Below are 21214 nucleotides of genomic sequence, written 5' to 3' on the forward strand. Positions count from 1 at the left end.
TTTGACAAGTTTAGAATAGCTCATACTTTAAAAAATATGGTAAAACAAAACTACTGCAACTGACATACTTTCTCAACATGGTTGATTGATGAATTCTGTAATGTGATTTTGAAACTCTATAGAGGTGATGTATCTTCTCAACAAATGAACAGGTGCAAAATGTTCCATAACTGATTCTTTTATGTGTGTGTATTTTTCATTCTTAGAGATGTATACAGCTGCAAAATACTTACAATATAATTCAACTGAAATGTTTTGTTCACAATGGAATGTGATTATAGATACAGTGATCAATAAGGAACTGTATTCAAAATTCAGGATGCACATTAAACACATGCAAACAAATAAAAAAATATCTGTACTTCATAAACAAATATTCCTAAAATAAATACAAAATATACAGGCACCCCTCACTTCAAAACTTTACTTTAAGTAAAAAAGTAATCCAGTATTGACAATAAATCTCTTAAAAACACTGTTCTACCACTTTTAACTCTTACACTGACAACCCATGTTCCCTAAAGACAGTCAGCCATTTTTGGCCATACAAAAACAATGAGAGCTACAAAAATCACTGCAACAATATACTCCATTCTTCAGCCATATTTATACTTGGTTTTCGCACTACTAGCACATTGCTGTTGTTGTCATATATAGTATTTACAGTTATTTTTCCAGTACCTGCAATAAAAAATAAAATTAAAAAATGAACAGTAAATAATTGGAACCATAGCGAAGACTATGAGGGGTAGAGAGATTATAGCTTACCTTTACTTTCAACAACTGCACTCTTAATTCCTGATTCAATACCCATGATTACCACCCTTTCTAGCCAAGATTTGGTTGAAAAACTTCCTTCTTTCTTGATTTTCCTGTAAAGAATGGAATAAAAAAGCAAAAAGTTAGTTTACTTGGCAAAAAATGTTTCACTTTACTAGTATTATTAGCAAAAATTAACATTTCTTCTTCAAATTAATTAAATCATTCATTGCAATAATGCAGCAAAAAGAAAATAATTATTGGTCTCCAAGTGTACAGAAAACACTGATTTACTTCTTTTTGGTGACACAGGACAGGTTAGTATTTGCAAATAAAAATGCACTACTATCCGCTTTCCAATTATGTATATTATTTAAATTACAGGTAACCCTTCTGATGTCAACTATTAAATTTTATATTTTTCATCATACCATTACACTATACATTTTGTTATCATCAGAAATTAACACTTGGCTGCTGATATTAACTATAAAATTTATTTTAAATTATAATGCTGTTTCAATTAAGATTCAAAGCATTTGAACATAAGTATCAATCAGTAAACTTGGTGGCCATACCTTCGATCACTTCTCTCTACTTTTGATGACTGGCTATATATGGAGAACACTGACAATACTCCTACCACTAGAAGCATATGCAAAGGACATTATTTGCTTTTTATTATTTCTTCAACTGGATGATACATTGAGGACTTTAGCAACATGTAATGCTTGAAAAAAGCATTTGTCACAGGACAATGACAAATGTTTGCTTAAAAAAAGAGGCAATTTTTGCATTTAATCAATAAATACACTAACATACTATCCAGATAGTCTGGATTTATTTTTCTGGGGTGAATTTTATACAAGGAGTACTGGAAGAAGCTTCAAATTAGATGTGTGTGCTGGAGTATTGTTCAAACAAGGATAATTCCTTTTTGTTGGTTGCACTCAGATGGTTCATTTGGAAGAGCAGATAGAAAGCTGACTCAGACCTCAGTCAAGCAGGCAGTTTTAATATGTTGCAGGGGTTCACTGTTGTATATTCTCTGCTACAAAGAGAAAGTTTGAGAATAGAAAATTTGGTAACAGAAAGTACCTAAAAAGTTGAACAGTGAGAATGTATTTTGGGTTCCACCAGCAACTTAACAGAGAGCACTATCAGATTTCAAATGATTGAATTTTTTATTGGAATTAAGGAGTACATAACTGTGCTCTTCTACTTGTATGAAAATTCCGTTGTAAGGTATAAAAAGCCTTTTGACACTTTTTTTGAATGGATATTAGAAATGTGTATCTTTATTCATTCATACCACAGACCAAGTTTTCTTTCAGCCATGGTTCACACTGAGACAATATGATATGCGATACAACACACTGCAATGAAGATTGAATGGCATGTTGCAATAATGATCACTCGCCATTATGCTTATCAGTTGACACTATGTTCCCACTGGGATGATCCGATATATGGTGGACTCTCCATATGACGATACAGCAGGAATCAAGTTTCCGTTTGTTGCAATCGTGAGCTATTCTGAAGAGAACATTATTGTGGCTTATGATTTAATGCTCAATAGCCTGAAAAAGAAAAGGAAGTACTTGGTGTACCCATACAATGCTACAAATATCAACCATAGTTTGGCTGTGGTATCCCATGAGATCTTCCAACACGAACATAAATTCCATGTATTCTACAGAATGAGTCTAATATTGGCTACTCTGACAAAACAGGACATAAATTTTTGACATTTTATTTCTCTTGTTGAGGAACTACAAAATACAATAAGGTAAGCTGATGAAAGTGTGTGAATGACATTAAAAATGCAACCAAGAAAAGTTTATTTTTTATGAGACCACCTAGTATGGTACTTTATTCAAGGTGGTACATACATAAATAATAGTTACAGATTAATCAACTGCAGGCAGCACTTCTCAACAGTACTGCAGGCAGCACTTCTCAACAGTTCTGTATCATAAGGTAGTATGTGATTCAATTTGAGGAGTATTCAGAAAAAACGTTGCTGGACTTGAAGTGAGATCAGTCACCATCGAAGGTGCAGCAGTGGGTGATGAACTCTGCACAATGGCAGAAAATGTATTTGAAAAAATGGGAGAGTCCCATGACAATAAGAAAAATCCTGTTTACTTCTCCGCTTTGTCCAGCTGCATGAGCAACATTCATAAGTGACAGGAATTTAGTTAAGTTCCAGATCTATTTTATGCCTGTCACAAAGTTTAATGAAATCAGGACGCTTAAACTGGGGGAAAAAAAAAAGAAAAGAGGAAGCATCCAGTCAGCATCAAAAGCTGATGGCTCCCGGTGTCTTTTCACTTCAGCAAGATTTTCGTTTGCAGCTTCAGCTTGTACTGGGAGCATATGAAAAAGAGAAACATGAGGCAGCACCATACTCTGCATAGCAGTGGCAATAACAAAATGAGAGGCACGTGACTGCCAATCTTGTGGCAAGCAACCTCCAATACATCTCACACATCTTTTTGAGAATGTAAATAGATATTGTTCTCGTTCCAACATTAGAAACAATTTTGATATGACAGCTATATGTGGCAATCTGAGACCTACAATCCACCAAAGTCAAACTAGTCCACAACTACATTCTTCACAGCAACCTTTCCAAAATGTGCACGGTAATTTACTTACCGGCAAATTATCACAATAACAACGGGCAATAACAAAAAGAAAACCAATTCATTATCACTCTGTGATGTAAAACTATAAGATGTGGAAAAATCAATTTTTTTCTTTTTCTCTTTCTTTTTTTCTTTTTTTTATGAAAAAGTATCCTCAGATTCAAAATGAGGAGGACTGCATAGTGGAGAACATATGCAAATCCCACAAGCAGTATTTAATTTTTTACACAAAAGTAAAAGTTTTACTAAGAAATGAACTAGAGACAGATGTAGCTTTGCTTCATCTACAAAGTTTGTGGCACATCATATGACTTGGGTGATACAGTTTTCCAGCAAGAACCAAAACAATTTTATTTGGCACAAAATTAGAAGTGGCACATGGATATTTGTCATAGAATTATGAAATATAAGCACTGGTCTGAAAAATAGGGCAAACTCAGCTAATTTTGTAGTACAGCTAATTTCGCAGTACCATACATATCCTTTCACTGCGAAATTGTACGAGCTGATTTTAAGTACGAACACTGCACCACAGGTGGCAGCACCTATCAGCAGCGTGTGATTGAGAAAACAGCTACCGGAGAGCATCCTTGTTGCTGTGACAAAATTTTTTCCAGTGTGGTTGAGAATATTTTCAGTGTAGCACGTGTTCGGTGACAGATTTCTGTTTTTTTTTATCGATACTGCTGATATAATCTGAAGTGTAAGTATAAGACTTTTATTGATGGTTTCTTCACAGTCCTCTATTTACTTTGAGGTCTTGTTCACCATTTTGACACCAATAGTTTGCTTGTAATTCACTTTTTCCAGTACTGAAGTTCTTAAAGATTTGGTGCTGCTGGCGGGGGCATAAAGCAGTTCGAGAAGCACGCGAATCAAATAAAAGAACGTATTTTACATGTTGTTATGCCGAATTAAAGTGCTTTCATGATTTGAACACAATACTGACACTCATAAAGGAAGTCTTAAGGTATTTATTGGTTTAGTTTATTACAGATGTCTAAATCTAGAGGCAAATATGGAGAGCAGTACAGCAGAAAGGATTTGGAAGAAGCTGTACAAAGGGTGTTAAAGGATGGCTGGTCAATTTATAGATACAGTAAAGATTTTGGCATACCTTACAACACCCTAAAGGATAGACAAGAGTTTATGCCAATCCTGTGGAGTGTGCTCTCATGAAAAAGGGGTGCTCCTTCTTTTTAACAAAAGGAAGAGGAAACTAATCGGTTAAGTATGCAACTGAAATGCAAGAACTGGGTTTCGGACTGTCGGCAAGTGATATGCGTTGTTACGCACGCAAATTAGCATCAGAGATACCTCAGGGGAACCCATTTGGGAAAGAAAGAGACAAGGCAGGATGGGACTGGTGGAATTCATTTAAGAAACGATATGGCTTAAGTTTACGTCATCCAGAAAATCTGTCATATCATAGGGCCGCAACTTTGAATCGTTCTAATTTGAATGATTTTTATGATATATACGTACTGTGTATGAGAAAACATGGCTCGGGACAAAGCCAAATCTAATTTGAAATCTAGCGAAACAGGATTTCCAATGGTGAATAAGCCAATAAAATTGTTTCATTGAAAGGAGGGAAATGTGTCAATCAGAAGACAACTGCTGAAAAGGGGGAGACCAACAGTTATGATTGCTGCCAATGCTATGGGACAAACAGTGCCTCCCCTGTTTATTTTCAAGGGGGTTTGTGTCACCGATAGCTTGAAGGAAAATGCTCCCACTGAGCCAGTTAGCAGTCAAAAAATGGCTGAATAAATTTGGAAATGTTCTTGGAGTCCTTGAAGCACTTCATTAATCACATTCCTCTCACTTGTCCTGTTCTGCTATTGATGGACTCACATTCTAGCCATGTCTCTCCAGAAGCTCTACAATTCAGACATGATAATGGCATTATTTTTGTTATCTTTCCATCACACCACTCAGATCTTGCAGCCGTGTGATGTGTCCATGTTTGGCCCTCTAAAAATGGCTTAGAAAGGAATGTGAGATACTTTATGAAAACTGTGGTTACGAGTCTACAAGGATGGATTTTTACCATCTGTTCAAGAAGTCCAAGGACAAAACTATATCTCCAGCCACCAACAAGAGTGGTTTTTCTAAAACTGGAATTTTTCCCATAAATAGAGATGCCATTCAAGATGTCACTTTGAAGGTTTCCCAAATTCATGTGACCTTCAATGCGCAGCAAGTAGAGCTACCTGAAAGAACAGTAGATGGATGTGTACCAGCACAGCAAAAAGAAGCTGTTCGTAATGTGCCATCTGAGATAAAAGTGTCAACAGATCAAACTGAAAATATCTGGGAAGAAATTAACATGCCTCTTCCTAAATCCATAAAATCATGGAGAAAGAGGAGACATGCAGCTACTTCAACCAGAGTTATTGCTGATGAAGGCATGTTGGTTGCATGAGGCCTGAAGACCCCTGAAGAAAGGGAAGCAGAAAGAATAAATTCCAAATCAAAGGGGAATGTTCCAGCAGAGAGGCAACAAGGAAAATGAGTACTTCAAAAGTTAGAATGGGAAAATAGCAAGCGTGCACACAAGTAGTTCCTTCAACAAGATGATGTATGCCTGTACAGAGAAGATTAATAAGAAATGCAGGAAAGGATGACAACATTTGTTCATCGTGTGGTGGAAATTACAAAGATGATATAATGATGGTCAAGAGTAGATTTGTTGTTTGAAGTGAGAGTGCTGGTTTCATCTGTCTTGCCGAAGACTGAAGGTGTATTATGCTCAGTTCACATGCTGTTTATGCAGTGATGCTGATTCCGATTAACTTTAATCACATTTTCGATTTTAAGAGCTAGCTTCAGTTACATTTCCGATTTTAAGATTTTGTATGACTGCAGTAAATAATTTTGTTTATTTTATTATTCATTTTTATGTTAAAGTATGTAATTAAATGATCATATTACCTTTGATTACATTACTTATACTACTGTAGTAATAGTAAACAAAGTAAAGTAAGTTCCTATGGGACCAAACTGCTAACGTCATTGGTCCCTAGGCATACACACTGCTTAATCTAACTTACACCAAGGACAACACACACACACACACACACACACACACACACACACACACACACACACACACACACACACACACACGGGAGGACTCGAACCTCCGATGGGGGAAGGCGGAGTAATATAGTAAATCAGCACTATTGTAAGAAAGCTTTTTGTATCTGAAATTTAACTTTCAATATTTAACATTTATATCAACGAATTAAACTACTTTTACTTATCATTTGACACAAAAATTCCATTTTTAATATTTCTTTTAAATACTAGAGGCAAAAAAACCTTAATACTGCAAAATTAGCTAAGTTTACCCTAAATAAATATATTACACAATCCCATTTCTCAGCTTCTGTCAATGGTTTTATACAAATATTGAATTAAGAATTTTCTCTATCTTTTTTCAGTTACCTTGATGTAAGTTTATTTCCAGCAAATTCAAGAGATAAATACAAATATGCTCCTTTCTTGTATTCAAAGGTCTCTCCATCATCCATGTATAATCGGCCAGAAGCAGTTTTCTAAGGGCAGAAAAAAGGAAGACAAATTTAATAACTAAATTCTTTAAATATCACTGTGCGTGTACAAAAATACAGTAACACCTGCAGGATGTCATAGGAGGAACGCTCAATGTTCAGGGTTACAGCAGGAACAATCACTGAAAGCAAACAAGTCTATTAAACCTGGGCTCTAAAATGCATACCTCGAGAGATAGAGCACTTTTTCCATCTTCGATACTATGAACAAATCTCTTCTACTGCAACTCCTTTGCTCTCCATATTTTGAGAGGTGATAGTACAGTCCAAAACAAGAAAAAAAAATTCCAGTAAACATGGGCTCTGAAGTGCCTACTACCTTGAGAGGTATGAGGACTTTTTCATCTTTTCTAATTTCAAACATCTCCGTGCTCATAGCCTTTAGGGTATGCATTTTAAAGCCCATCTTTACTAGAATTTTTTTTTTCTTTGAGTGGTTATTCCTGTCATATACCTCAATATTGACCATTCCTCCTGTTGCACCCTGTATAATATTTAGTATAAAGTCTGAACAGCATGTAGCAAAACATCAGAAGACTACCATTATACAACAGAACATTGCAATGCATTATGCATGATTTTCAATAACTTTATAACAGTAATCACATTAGGAAGAAAACTTATATTTCTATTCATCAACATTCTATTAATTAGAGTTTCATTACTTTTCAGTTTCTCAACAAAAATACATTGTATTATCTGAGTCCATAAAATACAATATCAGAACTGTGCATGTCAATATTACTGATATTTCTGCAAAAACAACTGCACATTATTTAAATCTTCAGGTTTGACATTTAAAATACCTTACAAGAGCATACCTATATTGCTGATTGTATTTGATCATATTGAGATATGCGTGTATAACCTTGTTTTTCTAAAGGTAAGAAAAAGAGTAGTCAGAAAGTTCAGTTTTCTTTTACCCAGTAATATGGAGTAATGCATGCATAAAATATTCATCTGCAAATGTTATTCATGAAACAAATAAGAACCAGCTGAAAAATGCTCCTCTCAGAGCACAAAGTCATTAAAAGACTTGACAGAAAAGACAGGAACCAGCTTTGTCAATCCTCATTCTGCCTCCCTCACCATACTGTCTCCTTTAGCCTTTCTGTCCCATGGCCACTGTCTCCACTATATCTCGACATCTTAAAAATTCAGGGGGGGTGGGGGTGGTTGTGGCGTCCAACTCAGTTCTTCCACTATACCCTATTTTGCTCCAAAATGTGTCCTCCCCCATATCTACATGTTTAAGTTCTCTGGTCTAGAAGTGCCCAGACTTTCCAAGTCTATATAAGGTCTCCACTCATCTGTATTTTTCATTTCCACTGTCTCTTCTATATTTTGCTCCCACTCCCACTGTTTCACTCTCCATCCATTTCTCTTTTACTTCCACTGTCCCTCACTGCTATTGTCTTCACCCACCTCTCATTCTCTTCACCATGCATCTCTTCTCTCTTTCTCTCCCACTGGCACTGTCTCCTTTCTCTCTGCCACTCTCTTTTGGCACAAAACGTGTGAATATGTTTGCATGCCCAAAAGTTTTGCTGAGGAAAGTGGAATGAAGACCAGAGCAGTTGATTCCCAATTTTCAGTCCTAGTTGCCTTTTTTTTTGTGATCAGACTGCGTTTTTCAGCTGGTTCTTTTCTTTTCCCTGTTACAGCGGGGGGGGGGGGGGGGGGGGCTTACATAAAATGGATCCTGTAGGTCAGTCAAGTTTCGACTTTTTATATACTTCAACACATTTATATACTTTGATGCACATAAACAACAAATAGGTAGGAATAATAGATTATCACAGAATGCAGAATAGAAATTATTCTCATCCAAATGGGGATTGCCTTTTGTTTCATCCAAATACAATAAATAGAGTCCTACACTAAATTAAAAAAATAAAACCACCACCTTGAGGAATAAAAAAAGAAAAAAATTAAAGCAGTACCACAGAAGTACAATCCGAAGTGACCACGCAACAAAATATAAGCTGCTTCTAGTTTAAAGTGAGCACAGGACTCCCATCCTAAGCAAGTTAACTTTACACTACTTTATATTCAAATGCACAACATTTTTAGGCCACAACTAGAGCATGCAGTAAAATCGCAATGTCTGAATTTCATGTGATAAAATAATTTTTTGTAAGTTACTTATGCAATGAGTTGGCACCGTTGAATAATTTCCAGGTCAAGACAGCCTGTGTAGGTGTGAAGTGCCCATTATATAGAGACAGCATGTCACAGTTTTGTTGGTGAAAAAATGACAACTAAAATTATAGTTCGGTAACCTCGGAACCCTTCCTATCACCTCAGAACCCTTGCCATGTGTCCAATACATTAGTTAAACCTATATTTATGCCTCAGAGTGGATATGTTTTTGCGGCGTAAGTATGGTAACTTTGAACCTCTGTATCACGGTAATGAGTAATGATGCCAAAACAAGTTTCAAACTTCCTTTAAGGATATCACCTTATGAACATAAGGTAAAACGTTTTACAATCTGCCATGAATAGAAATTATAGAAGGGAAGGGGCCATCCCCAAAACTGGTACTTTTCACAAAAAACATTTTTTGGGGGGGAGGGGGGGTCTCAAGAACTGCCCAGAACAAATAGTGTCCACCTTAGACCACACCTAATGGCAAAATAATAAACTGATTTGCTCAATTTGCCTGGGACCAGGATAACATTGAGTGACAAGATGTACTAAGTTGTTTTAAGGAGAGATCAGCAGTACCAGGATTGGATGTGATGGTCTGGGAAATCTCCTTTTGAACTAGGCTGGTGGGATCTGAACAAATACATTTGCCCCAAGTGCAAAGGCTGTACGGGAGGGAATGTTTGACATTGAAAGGATGGAAACTGTCAAAATATGAGAACTGCTGTTTGTCAGTATATTTAATAAAAACAGAAATGTGTAGCTGACCCTCTGTGAGACCGAGGTCAACATCAAGGAACATGCCATGGTATTCGAAATAAGGCAGTGTGAAATTTAACTGGGAGAATGTATGTAGAGATTCCACAAATTTTAACACGTTAGTCACACCTGAGTCGATATGGAAAGATGTCATCAATGTATCTAAACCAAACCTGTGCCTGAAGGCTTTTGGGTAACATGAAATCGTCCTCGGAGAGACCCAGGAACAGTTTGGTATACAAGGAGCTGTCCTGATTCCCACAGCCATGCCCCTGATATGTTTGTATGTCTCCCCACCAAAGATAAGGTAGTTGCTGGCAAGAATGAAATTGATTACTGTGACCAAGAAGGATGTCATATGTTTGGAATCAAGTGGGCATTTATGGTGGTAATGTTCAGCAGCAGTACATGGGGGATGTTGGTATAAAGGGAGGTTCCTTCAATTGGGAAGCAAAGTGTGTGATGGGAGTGGGACAGGCACAGATTCAAACGAACTAGTAAATGGTTGTGAACTAATAAATGGTTGGCGTCTTTAATACAGAAGGGAAATCTTTGTACTATAGACTGCAGGTGTAGATCAAAATGGGCAGATATACATTTGGTGGGTGCTCTGAAGCCAGCAACTATGGGACAGGTAGGGTAAATGGGTTGGTGGATCTTAGGAAGAAAGTAAAAGGTGGAGATGTTTGGGTGGGATAATAAGTTCTATGGATTGAGCTGTTAGTTCTTGTGAGAGGCCTGGCATTTTAAGGAGGGACTTTAGATCTTTCTGTATCATAGGGATGCAATCTTTATGGCAGATCCTGTACAATGAGTTGTCAGACAGCTGGTGTAGATCCCTTGTCCGCTCAGTTGATAATAATGGAATCATCAATTTTTAAGGGACAAAGAGCCCAGAGTTCTGCAGAGGATAGGCTAGGATCATGTTGTAGGGACCTGAGAAAGGGATGTGAAGCAATGCCAGATGTTACGGATTTCTTGTAAGACTTGTAAGGCGTGATTTTGAGGTAGTGGTGGTGGGTCAATTTGGAATCATGGTTAGAACTGTTTAAGGCAAGGTTCACTGTCAGGTTTGCTGTTGAAAAGGTTCTGGGTTTGGGTTGCAAAGAGATGTTTCCAGTTGACACTACATGTGAAGAGAATAGGTCCTTCACCAAACCAGAAATGTATGTTTAGGGCTGAAAGTAAGACCCCCTCCTCCAGGTTATTCAGGAAGTGCAAGTGCCTTAGATGAAAGGGTTGAGAACACTATACTGATGTGGCTGGCTCTTGTGATCATGAGTTACCATTGCTCTCAGAGCCAGTGTTGAAGGCTAGGGAATGTTAAGAATGTTGGCCAAGCTCAGTTTGTAGGAGAGAATGGTGGTTGATGGTGTGGCTGTTTTGGGAGCTGAAAAGAAGTTGGAAGGAAAACACCACTGTTGAGGTAGTTTAGCATAAGATTGGATAGCTTTTTGTGGTGAAGTCTGGCTTGTTATTGTACAGTTTGAAACAGGCTTGGAAGATGACACCATCCACGGAAACAAAGAGTGGCAGGTAACTGCAGATTTTGTACAATGAGAGAGATGCAAGACCCATGTCAGGCCTTATCCTCCTCCTCCACCCATTTCCCTATCCTACAGCTCCTACCCCTGTGTCTGTCCCTGCTGTAAGACTCGTCCTATGCACCCTCCTGCCACTACCTGCATCAGACTTGTTGCTGGTAAAACATACATTATCAAAGGTAGAGCCACTAGTGGAATGATGAATGTTGTGTACCAGCTGTTATGTAAACAGTATTCGGCCTTCTATATTGGTATGACTAGCATCACGTTATCAGTCAGGATGAATGAATCTAGACAGAGGGTATATACTGGCAACACAACATCCTGTTGCAGAGCTCACTCTACAACACAACAGTTGTGACCTCGTGCCTGTTTCATCATATGTGCCATCTGGATTCTTCCCCAGACACTAAGTTCTCAGAACTCAACAGATAGGTACTGGCATAACAATGCCACCTGGCCTTAATTTACATTAATTTCTTCGGTATCAGCATTTCTTCTTAGTAACTATTCCTTTCATTACTCTCTTTTAGTTTTCTATATATTTTTTGCCTGTCTATTTTCCCTCCACACTCCACCATGCACTTGGCTTTTTGTTCTTATTAACTCTTACACAATGTTTTGTCAGTAACCTCTGTGTTGTTTATTATGCTCTCTGACTATTCTAGACTCTCAAGTTTTCAAATCCTGCTCAGTTTATTCCTAACAATCTTTCCTTTTCAACCTATCCAGTAAACCTCCCCTAGCCCAGGATTCTGGACAACTTTTCGAAACTATCCCTATTTCCTAAACAATGCCAGTCATTTTCCTTCATTCTTCTTCGTTGCTCCTCAACTCTTCTGCCTGAAAAAGGAGCTACTAGCTCTGAAAACTTGCAAATTTTGTTAATCTGTGTGTGTGTGTGTGTGTGTGTGTGTGTGTGTGTGTGTGTGTGTGTGTTTCTCCTGCTGCCACTTGGGGCATAGATTTTCGATCTACCCAGTTACATAATACACTCCTGGAAATTGAAATAAGAACACCGTGAATTCATTGTCCCAGGAAGGGGAAACTTTATTGACACATTCCTGGGGTCAGATACATCACATGATCACACTGACAGAACCACAGGCACATAGACACAGGCAACAGAGCATGCACAATGTCGGCATTATTACAGTGTATATCCACCTTTCGCAGCAATGCAGGCTGCTATTCTCCCATGGAGACGATCGTAGAGATGCTGGATGTAGTCCTGTGGAACGGCTTGCCATGCCATTTCCACCTGGCGCCTCAGTTGGACCAGCGTTCGTGCTGGACGTGCAGACCGCGTGAGATGACGCTTCATCCAGTCCCAAACATGATCAATGGGGGACAGATCCGGAGATCTTGCTGGCCAGGGTAGTTGACTTACACCTTCTAGAGCACGTTGGGTGGCACGGGATACATGCGGACGTGCATTGTCCTGTTGGAACAGCAAGTTCCCTTGCCGGTCTAGGAATGGTAGAACGATGGGTTTGATGACGGTTTGGATGTACCGTGCACTATTCAGTGTCCCCTCGACGATCACCAGTGGTGTACGGCCAGTGTAGGAGATCGCTCCCCACACCATGATGCCGGGTGTTGGCCCTGTGTGCCTCGGTCGTACGCAGTCCTGATCGTGGCGCTCACCTGCACGGCGCCAAACACGCATACGACCATCATTGGCACCAAGGCAGAAGCGACTCTCATCGCTGAAGACGACACGTCTCCATTCGTCCCTCCATTCACACCTGTCGCGACACCACTGGAGGCGGGCTGCACGATGTTGGGGCGTGAGCGGAAGACGGCCTAACGGTGTGCGGGACCGTAGCCCAGCTTCATGGAGACGGTTGCGAATGGTCCTCGCCGATACCCCAGGAGCAACAGTGTCCCTAATTTGCTGGGAAGTGGCGGTGCGGTCCCCTACGGCACTGCGTAGGATCCTACGGTCTTGGCGTGAATCCGTGCGTCGCTGCGGTCCGGTCCCAGGTCGACGGGCACGTGCACCTTCCGCCGACCACTGGCGACAACATCGATGTACTGTGGAGACCTCACGCCCCACGTGTTGAGCAATTCGGCGGTACGTCCACCCGGCCTCCCGCATGCCCACTATACGCCCTCGCTCAAAGTCCGTCAACTGCACATACGGTTCACGTCCACGCTGTCGCGGCATGCTACCAGTGTTAAAGACTGCGATGGAGCTCCGTATGCCACGGCAAACTGGCTGACACTGACGGCGGCGGTGCACAAATGCTGCGCAGCTAGCGCCATTCGACGGCCAACACCGCGGTTCCTGGTGTGTCCGCTGTGCCGTGCGTGTGATCATTGCTTGTACAGCCCTCTCGCAGTGTCCAGAGCAAGTATGGTGGGTCTGACACACCGGTGTCAATGTGTTCTTTTTTCCATTTCCAGGAGTGTATTTTCAAAAACTGAAAATTGATTATTTTTGTTGATAATTAATTTTTTGATTGCTTGTAAGCACAAGTCTATGATACTGGTAAACATTGAAATGTTTGTGGCACAGAACTCTAGCATACCAGTAAAGGTGCCAAAACAAGAGAGACAGCCCTCAGATGAAAGTGGAAACAGACTGTACCAATGTGTTCTGGATCCTCTAGCAATATGCAGAACTTGATGACTATCTCAGATATACGCTAAAGTGTATTTTTGTTGGACCATCTATAAAAGTTTCTTTCCATTCCACTCATGGATCAGATGTGAAATGCAATCTCCATAAGACAAATACCGAGGAGGCGAGGCTGAAGAATATTCACAGTTTCTACCAGAAGATCTAGTTCTTTTGCATTGTCTCAGCAGGTTCTCACAAAATTTGGTCTCTCTACTTAAGTGTCTTTTAGTTATGACTTATCATTATTTTTGTTGCACCCCACCGTCAATGAAACAAACCTGCAAACATCTTTCTTGGCATATGCTCAATGGTACTTGTTCCCTTAGTTGTTTCATAGGCAATCTCTTTTCCCAACAAACACCAGTTTCCCACAATCCTGTCATTTACTGCACCTGCAATTGAGCCTATTTGTTTGTTCTACCCTACAAGAAAGGCATGCATCACAGAGATATTTACAACTGAAATTCTGAGGCAGTATGTTCTGGGTAGAGTCAGATTGCGTATTACTTTCTCCCACATGTCTCACAAAATAATGACAATGAGAACATTCAAGAAATTAGGGTTGTTAACAAAGAGGTTTACCAACCATCATTCTTTCCAAGCACCATTTGCAAATGGAACAGGGGAAGGGGGGGAAGAGGTGGGGATGATCAGTTAGTGGTACTAAAGTACCCTCCCTCACACACCACTAGGTGGTTTGTAGAGTATATACGTAGATGTTTATCTCTAAACACACTACTACTCCGAAGTATTTGCGCAACATGACTTTACTTTTGTCAACATGACTGTCTACTTTTGTCACGACTGAAGACAATTCAAAAATTGTCCACAGTTCCAGACTCTGACTCGGAACCTAGGAATCAAGTTATTAAGAAGCTTACCCAAAACCCTATATGATGGTACACAAGACACTAACTTTCCATAAAAACTCCAAGACTATCTGCTGGAAAAGGAATTTTACACTGGTAAAGAGCACACATTAAATTAAATTTGTATATATTGTTCTTAATAACTAATTGTGTGCAAGAGCGTATAATTCAAAATGGTTGATTCTTTGGAAATAAATGACTTTGAATGTCTTCTGTTGTTAATGTGTCCTATATTACACATGCACTTGCTGAACACACTGTAATTCTACAGGATCAAATACAATTCAGTTAAATATAGCAGTTTTAAGGAAATCAGGGTCTACATTGATGTATAATCTCCTAAGAGAATCATGACATTTACTACGAACTACTGATCTCTGGGATTTTATTAACTGTAGGCTCTTACTGTATAATCTTCCACATTTGCATTGCACCACAAAAATTTATATTAAAGACCTGATCTATGGTATACTACAACTGTTGCTGGACAAGCTACCAAGGTGTCAGGGATTATGGCAATGAAAGTTCATCAGTAAATTAAAGGCTTTCATCCTCTAGAACCAGTTACTGAATTTAAATTTCAGGTAACACTGACTGAACAGAATACACTTGTTGCTGCTGTTCAACGTATTCAGTGCCCAGAAGTCACTTCATGGAATACAAATTTTTTAAGATAATAAAATGGTTGCACTACAGGTAGATCATCTCAGGGAATTATGTCCAGCATTAGTAAATGTTTAGAACATGCCTACAGCATTATGTGGACAAAGGAAACATCCTAACAAAACATTAAAAAAAAAAACTATAGAAAAGGCAAATAGTCTAAGGTTGTATAATGTGGAATTTACTCAGTGTAACAGTAGCAGTAGCAGTAGTCAGTGTAATTATAATTTTCCAGGCAATTATGAATTCTGAATATGAAACAATGGAGCCTCCAGGTAAGAATATCAACAATGTAGGAAAAGACAGATTGCTGCTTACTGTAAAGATTACATGTTAAATTGCAGACAGACATGATTAAAAGGTCACTTACACATAAACTTTCGGTCATAGTCTTTATTGGAAAAAGATAAACACACACCATCCATTCACACAAGCAAGCAAACCTCATGCAAACATGACCGCCAATTATGGCAGCTTGCGCCAAAATGCATTCTGGCTCGAGCTGCCAGAATTGGCAGTCATATGTACGGTCTGTGTTTCCCTTTTTCTGATGAAGGCTGTGGCTTACAGCTTGCGTGTAAATGTCTCTAATTGTACCAGTCTGCAATTTAATGTGTAATACTTATGGTTAGTACTGATCTGTCTTTTCTTACATTGTTAATTTTGAATATGAGACAGATCTGAAATAACATGGGCTTGGCATTTCAAGGGGGGAGGGGGGGGGGGGGGGGATACATGGGAAACACATTTATTGGTGTTGTGGAAAATGATGCTTAATGGCTGAACTGTTTAGAGCAGGCTTATAGTCAAAGTTAATTGTCAGCTCAGTACAAAATTGCATAACATTTTAGATGGACGTGGTATATTACACATTTGTCACTAATGAAAGACAGTGCTATTTCTATTGGCTTTTAATTAGTTTTTTGGAAGAGAGATTTTATCTATGGATGGCGCAAAAGGAGTGGGCTGTGGGGAAATTAAGATCTATTATCCCTGTGTAGCACAGAAACTGTTATAATGATTTAAAAAAGATATTGCTTAAGTTATAAAACTTTAAAATTTGGTATATCATGTATGGAAACACTAATTTGTATCTGAAATTAGACCAAAAATTTCAATGCAATTGAACACGCTTCACATCTTAGTGAGACCATGAAAAGAAGAAACATAGTACCACATAAAGAGCCCTAGCTACACCTACATCTACATGACTACTCTGCAACTCACATTTAAGTGCTTGGCAGAGGGTTCATCGAACCACAATCATACTATCTCTCTACCATTCCACTCCCGAATAGCGCGTGGGAAAAACGAACACCTAAACCTTTCTGTTCAAGCTCTGATTTCTCTTATTTTATTTTGATGATCATTCCTACCTATGTAGGTTGGGCTCCACAAAATATTTTCGCATTCGGAAGAGAAAGTTGGTGACTGAAATTTCGTAAATAGATCTCGCCGCGACGAAAAACGTCTTTGCTTTAATGACTTCCATCCCAACTCGCGTATCATATCTGCCACATTCTCTCCCCCTATTACGCGATAATACAAAACGAGCTGCCCTTTTTTGCACCCTTTCGATGTCCTCCGTCAATCCCACCCGGTAAGGATCCCACACCGCGCAGCAATATTCTAACAGAGGACGAATGAGTGTAGTGTAAGTTGTCTCTTTAGTGGACTTGTTGCATCTTCTAAGTGTCCTGCCAATGAAACACAACCTTTGGCTCGCCTTCCCCACAATATTATCTATGTGGTCTTTCCAACTGAAGTTGTTCGTGATTTTAACACCCAGGTACTTAGTTGAATTGACAGCCTTGAGAATTGTACTACTTATCAAGTAATCGAATTCCAACGGATTTCTTTTGGAACTCATGTGGATCACCTCACACTTTTGTTATTTAGCGTCAACTGCCACCTGCCACACCATATAGCAATCTTTTCTAAATCGCTTGCAACTGATACTGGTCTTCGGATGACCTTACTAGACGGTAAATTACAGCATCATCTGCGAACAACCTAGGAGAACTGCTCAGATTGTCACCCAGGTCATTTATATAGATCAGGAACAGCAGAGGTCCCAGGACGCTTCCCTGGGGAACACCTGATATCACTTCAGTTTTACTCGATGATTTGCCATCTATTACTACGAACTGCGACCTTCCTGACAAGAAATCACGAATCCAGTCGCACAACTGAGACGATACCCCATAGGCCCGCAGCTTGATTAGAAGTCACTTGTGAGGAACGGTGTCAAAAGCTTTCCAGAAATCCAGAAATACGGAATCAAACTGAGATCCCCTGTCGATAGCGGCCATTACTTCGTGCGAATAAAGGGCTAGCTGCGTTGCACAAGAACGATGTTTTCTGAAACCATGCTGATTACGTATCAATAGATTGTTCCCTTAGAGGTGATTCGTAATGTTTGAATACAGTATATGCTCCAAAACCCTACTCCAAACCGATGTCAATGATATAGGTCCTTAGTTCGATGGATGACTCCTACTACCCTTCTTAAACACTGGTGTGACCTGCACAATTTTCCAATCTGTAGGTACAGATCTATCGGTGAGCGAGCGGTTGTATATGATTGCTAAGTAGGGAGCTATTGTATCAGCGTAATCTGAAAGGAACCTAATCGGTATACAATCTGGACCTGAAGACTTTCCCGTATCAAACGATTTGAGTTGCTTCGCAACCCCTAAGGTATCTACTTTTAAGAAACTCATGCTAGCAGCTGTTCATGTTTCAAATTCTGGAATATTCCATTCGTCTTCCCTGGTGAAGGAATTTCGGAAAACCGCGTTCACGAACTCCGCTTTAAGGGCACAGTCATCGGTAACAGTACCATCGGCACTGCGCAGCGAAGGTATTGACTGCGTCTTGCCGCTTGTGTACTTTACATATGACCAGAATTTCTTCGGATTTTCTACCAAATTTCGAGACAATGTTTCGTTGTGGAACCTATTAAAGGCATCTCGCATTGAAGTCCGTGCCAAATTTCGCACGTCTGTAAATTTTAGCCAATCTTCCGGATTTCGCATTCTTCTGAACTTCGCATGCTTTTTCCGTTGCCTCTGCAACAGCGTTCGGACCTGTTTTGTGTAGCATGGGGGATCAGTTCCATCTCTTACCAATTTATGAGGTATGAATCTCTCAATTGCTGTTGCTACTGTATCTTTGAATTTGAGCCACATCTTGTCTACATTTGCATAGTTAGTTCGGAAGGAATGGAGATTGTCTCTTAGGAAGGCTTCTAGTGACACTTTATCTGCTTTTTTAAATAAAATTGTTTTGCGTTTGTTTCTGGTGGATTTGGAAGAAACGGTATTGAGCCTAGCTACAACGACCTTGTGATCACTAATCCCTGTATCAGTCATGATGCTCTCTATTAGCTCTGGATTGTTTGTGGCTAAGAGGTCAAGCGTGTTTTCGCAACCATTTACAATTCGTGTGGGTTCGTGGACTAACTGCTCGCACAAATTTTCGGAGAAAGCATTTAGGACAATCTCAGAAGATGTTTTCTGCCTACCACCGGTTTTGAACAAGTATTTTTGCCAACATATAGAGGGAAGGTTGAAGTCCGCACCAACTATAACCGTATGAGTGGGGTATTTATTTGTTACGAGACTAAAATTTTCTCTGAACTGTTCAGCAACTATATCATCGGAGTCTGGGGGTCGGTAGAAGGAGCCAATTATTAACTTAGTTCGGCTGTTAAGTATAACCTCCACCCATACCAATTCGCACTGAGTATCTACTTTGACTTCACTACAAGATAAACCAGTACTGACAGACACAAACACTCCACCACCAATTCTGCCTAATCTATCTTTCCTGAAAACCGTCTGAGACTTCGTAAAAATTTCTGCAGAACTTATTTCAGGCTTTAGCCAGCTTTCTGTACCTCTAATGATTTCAGCTTCTGTGCTTTCTATTAGCACTTGAAGCTCAGGGACTTTCCCAGCACAATAACAACAATTTACAATTACAATTCCGACTGTTCCTTGATCCAAGCACGTCCTGCACCCTTTGAGATTGCAGCCCACCCCGTACTTTCCCGAGGCCTTCTAACCTAAAAAACCGCCCAGTCCACGCCACACAGCCTCCGCTACCCGTGTAGCCGCCAGCTGAGTGTAGTGAACTCCTGACCTATTCAGCGGAACCCGAAACCCCACCACCCTATGGCGCAAGTCAAGGAATCTGCAGCCAACACGGTCGCAAAACCGTCTGAGCCTCTGATTCAGACCCTCCACCCAGCTCTGCACCAAAGGTCCGCAGTCGGTTCTGTCAACGATGCTGCAGATGGTGAGCTCTGCCTTCATCTCATAAGCAAGACCGGCAGCCTTCACCAAATCAGATAGCCGCTGGAATCCAGAGAGAATTTCCTCAGATCCAAAGCGACACACGTCATTAGTGCCGACATGTGCCACCACCTGCAGCTGGCTGAACCCTGTGCTCTTCATGGCATCCGGAAGGACCCTTTCCACATCAGGAATGACTCCACCCGGAATGTACACAGAGTGCACACTGGATTTCTTCCCCTCCTTAGCCACCATATCCCTAAGGGGCCTCATTACGCGCCTAAAATTTGAGCTCCCAACTACCAATAAGCCCACCCTCTGTGATTGCCCGGACCTTGAAGGCTGAGAATGATCCTCTGAAACAGGGCAGGCAGCAGCATCTGGCTCAGCCAGAGACAGTGCCTGAAACCTGTTTGTCAGACGCAACGGGGAGGCTTTCTGATCAGCCTCCGGGGATGTCTTTCGCTGCCTACCACGCCTTGGAACGACCTCCCAATCAACCACAGGCGAGAGATCAGCTCCACTGCAGGCAACAACCGGGGCAACCACAGCGGCAGACCGATCTGGGGACAGACGGGACGAGGTTGCCATCCCCGTGATACCCAAGCCCGGCTCCCCACAGTGGTGCCGATTGGCAACAGCCTCAAGCTGCACGACCGAAGTCAGCGCCGCTTGCAGCTGTGAGCGAAGGGATGCCAACTCAGCCCTCAGCCGAACACAGCAATCACAGTCCCTGTCCATTCTAATCAATGTTGAACAACAGTTACTGAAACACGAGTCGGTGCCTAGAAAACGCAAGGGAAACACGCAAAGAATGTATGAACTAACCTGTACAAATGCCTAACGACTGCGCTACAATCTGCCTCAATTTACGATTACAGTAACTAAAACTCGAAATTACACCTCCTATATGAAACTCACACGCAATTTAAGTTAGAATCTACGAAGTAAACACTGAAGCGCGATGCTACAACTCTCAAATACTATAATACGGCCGAAATTTATGAATTAAACAATGCAAATACCCAAAAACACGCAAAGAAATTAAGAATTAAACTATGTAACAAGTAAGTGAGCTAGGAGTATACAACTTGCTCCTGGCAGCTGCTTATCCAACGGCGGCAGCTAACTTCTGAAGAAACACAGGCTGTAAGATAACACGTTTAAAATGAAGTCTGCACTGGCATAAACAGCAAGATAGCTGCAATTTCTTTGAACTTCCATATCGTTTTTATTTTCAGTTTAGCACAATGTACTGCAACAGTTACAAAGTGGCAAACAATTTTTCCTTCACAGTTTTCATGCATCAATCAGAAT

At 40.3% G+C, this 21214-nt stretch overlaps 1 protein-coding gene across 1 annotated transcript in view; it reads right to left on the minus strand.

Annotated features, from left to right (window-relative positions):
- Window positions 1-339: 339 nt before the first annotated feature.
- LOC124776936 (neutral alpha-glucosidase AB) overlaps window positions 340-21214 on the minus strand; it is a 120420-nt gene continuing 99545 nt past the window's right edge. Inside the window, exons 15-17 of the mRNA XM_047252156.1 lie at window positions 6864-6973; window positions 769-872; window positions 340-681 (exon numbers count right to left, since the gene is read on the minus strand). Of these exons, the coding sequence (XP_047108112.1) occupies window positions 572-681; window positions 769-872; window positions 6864-6973 (324 nt within the window). The 3' untranslated portion in view covers window positions 340-571. The remainder of the gene's footprint in view (window positions 682-768; window positions 873-6863; window positions 6974-21214) is intronic.

Source organism: Schistocerca piceifrons, chromosome 2, assembly GCF_021461385.2.
Source record: "Schistocerca piceifrons isolate TAMUIC-IGC-003096 chromosome 2, iqSchPice1.1, whole genome shotgun sequence".
NCBI classification, from domain to species: domain Eukaryota; kingdom Metazoa; phylum Arthropoda; class Insecta; order Orthoptera; family Acrididae; genus Schistocerca; species Schistocerca piceifrons.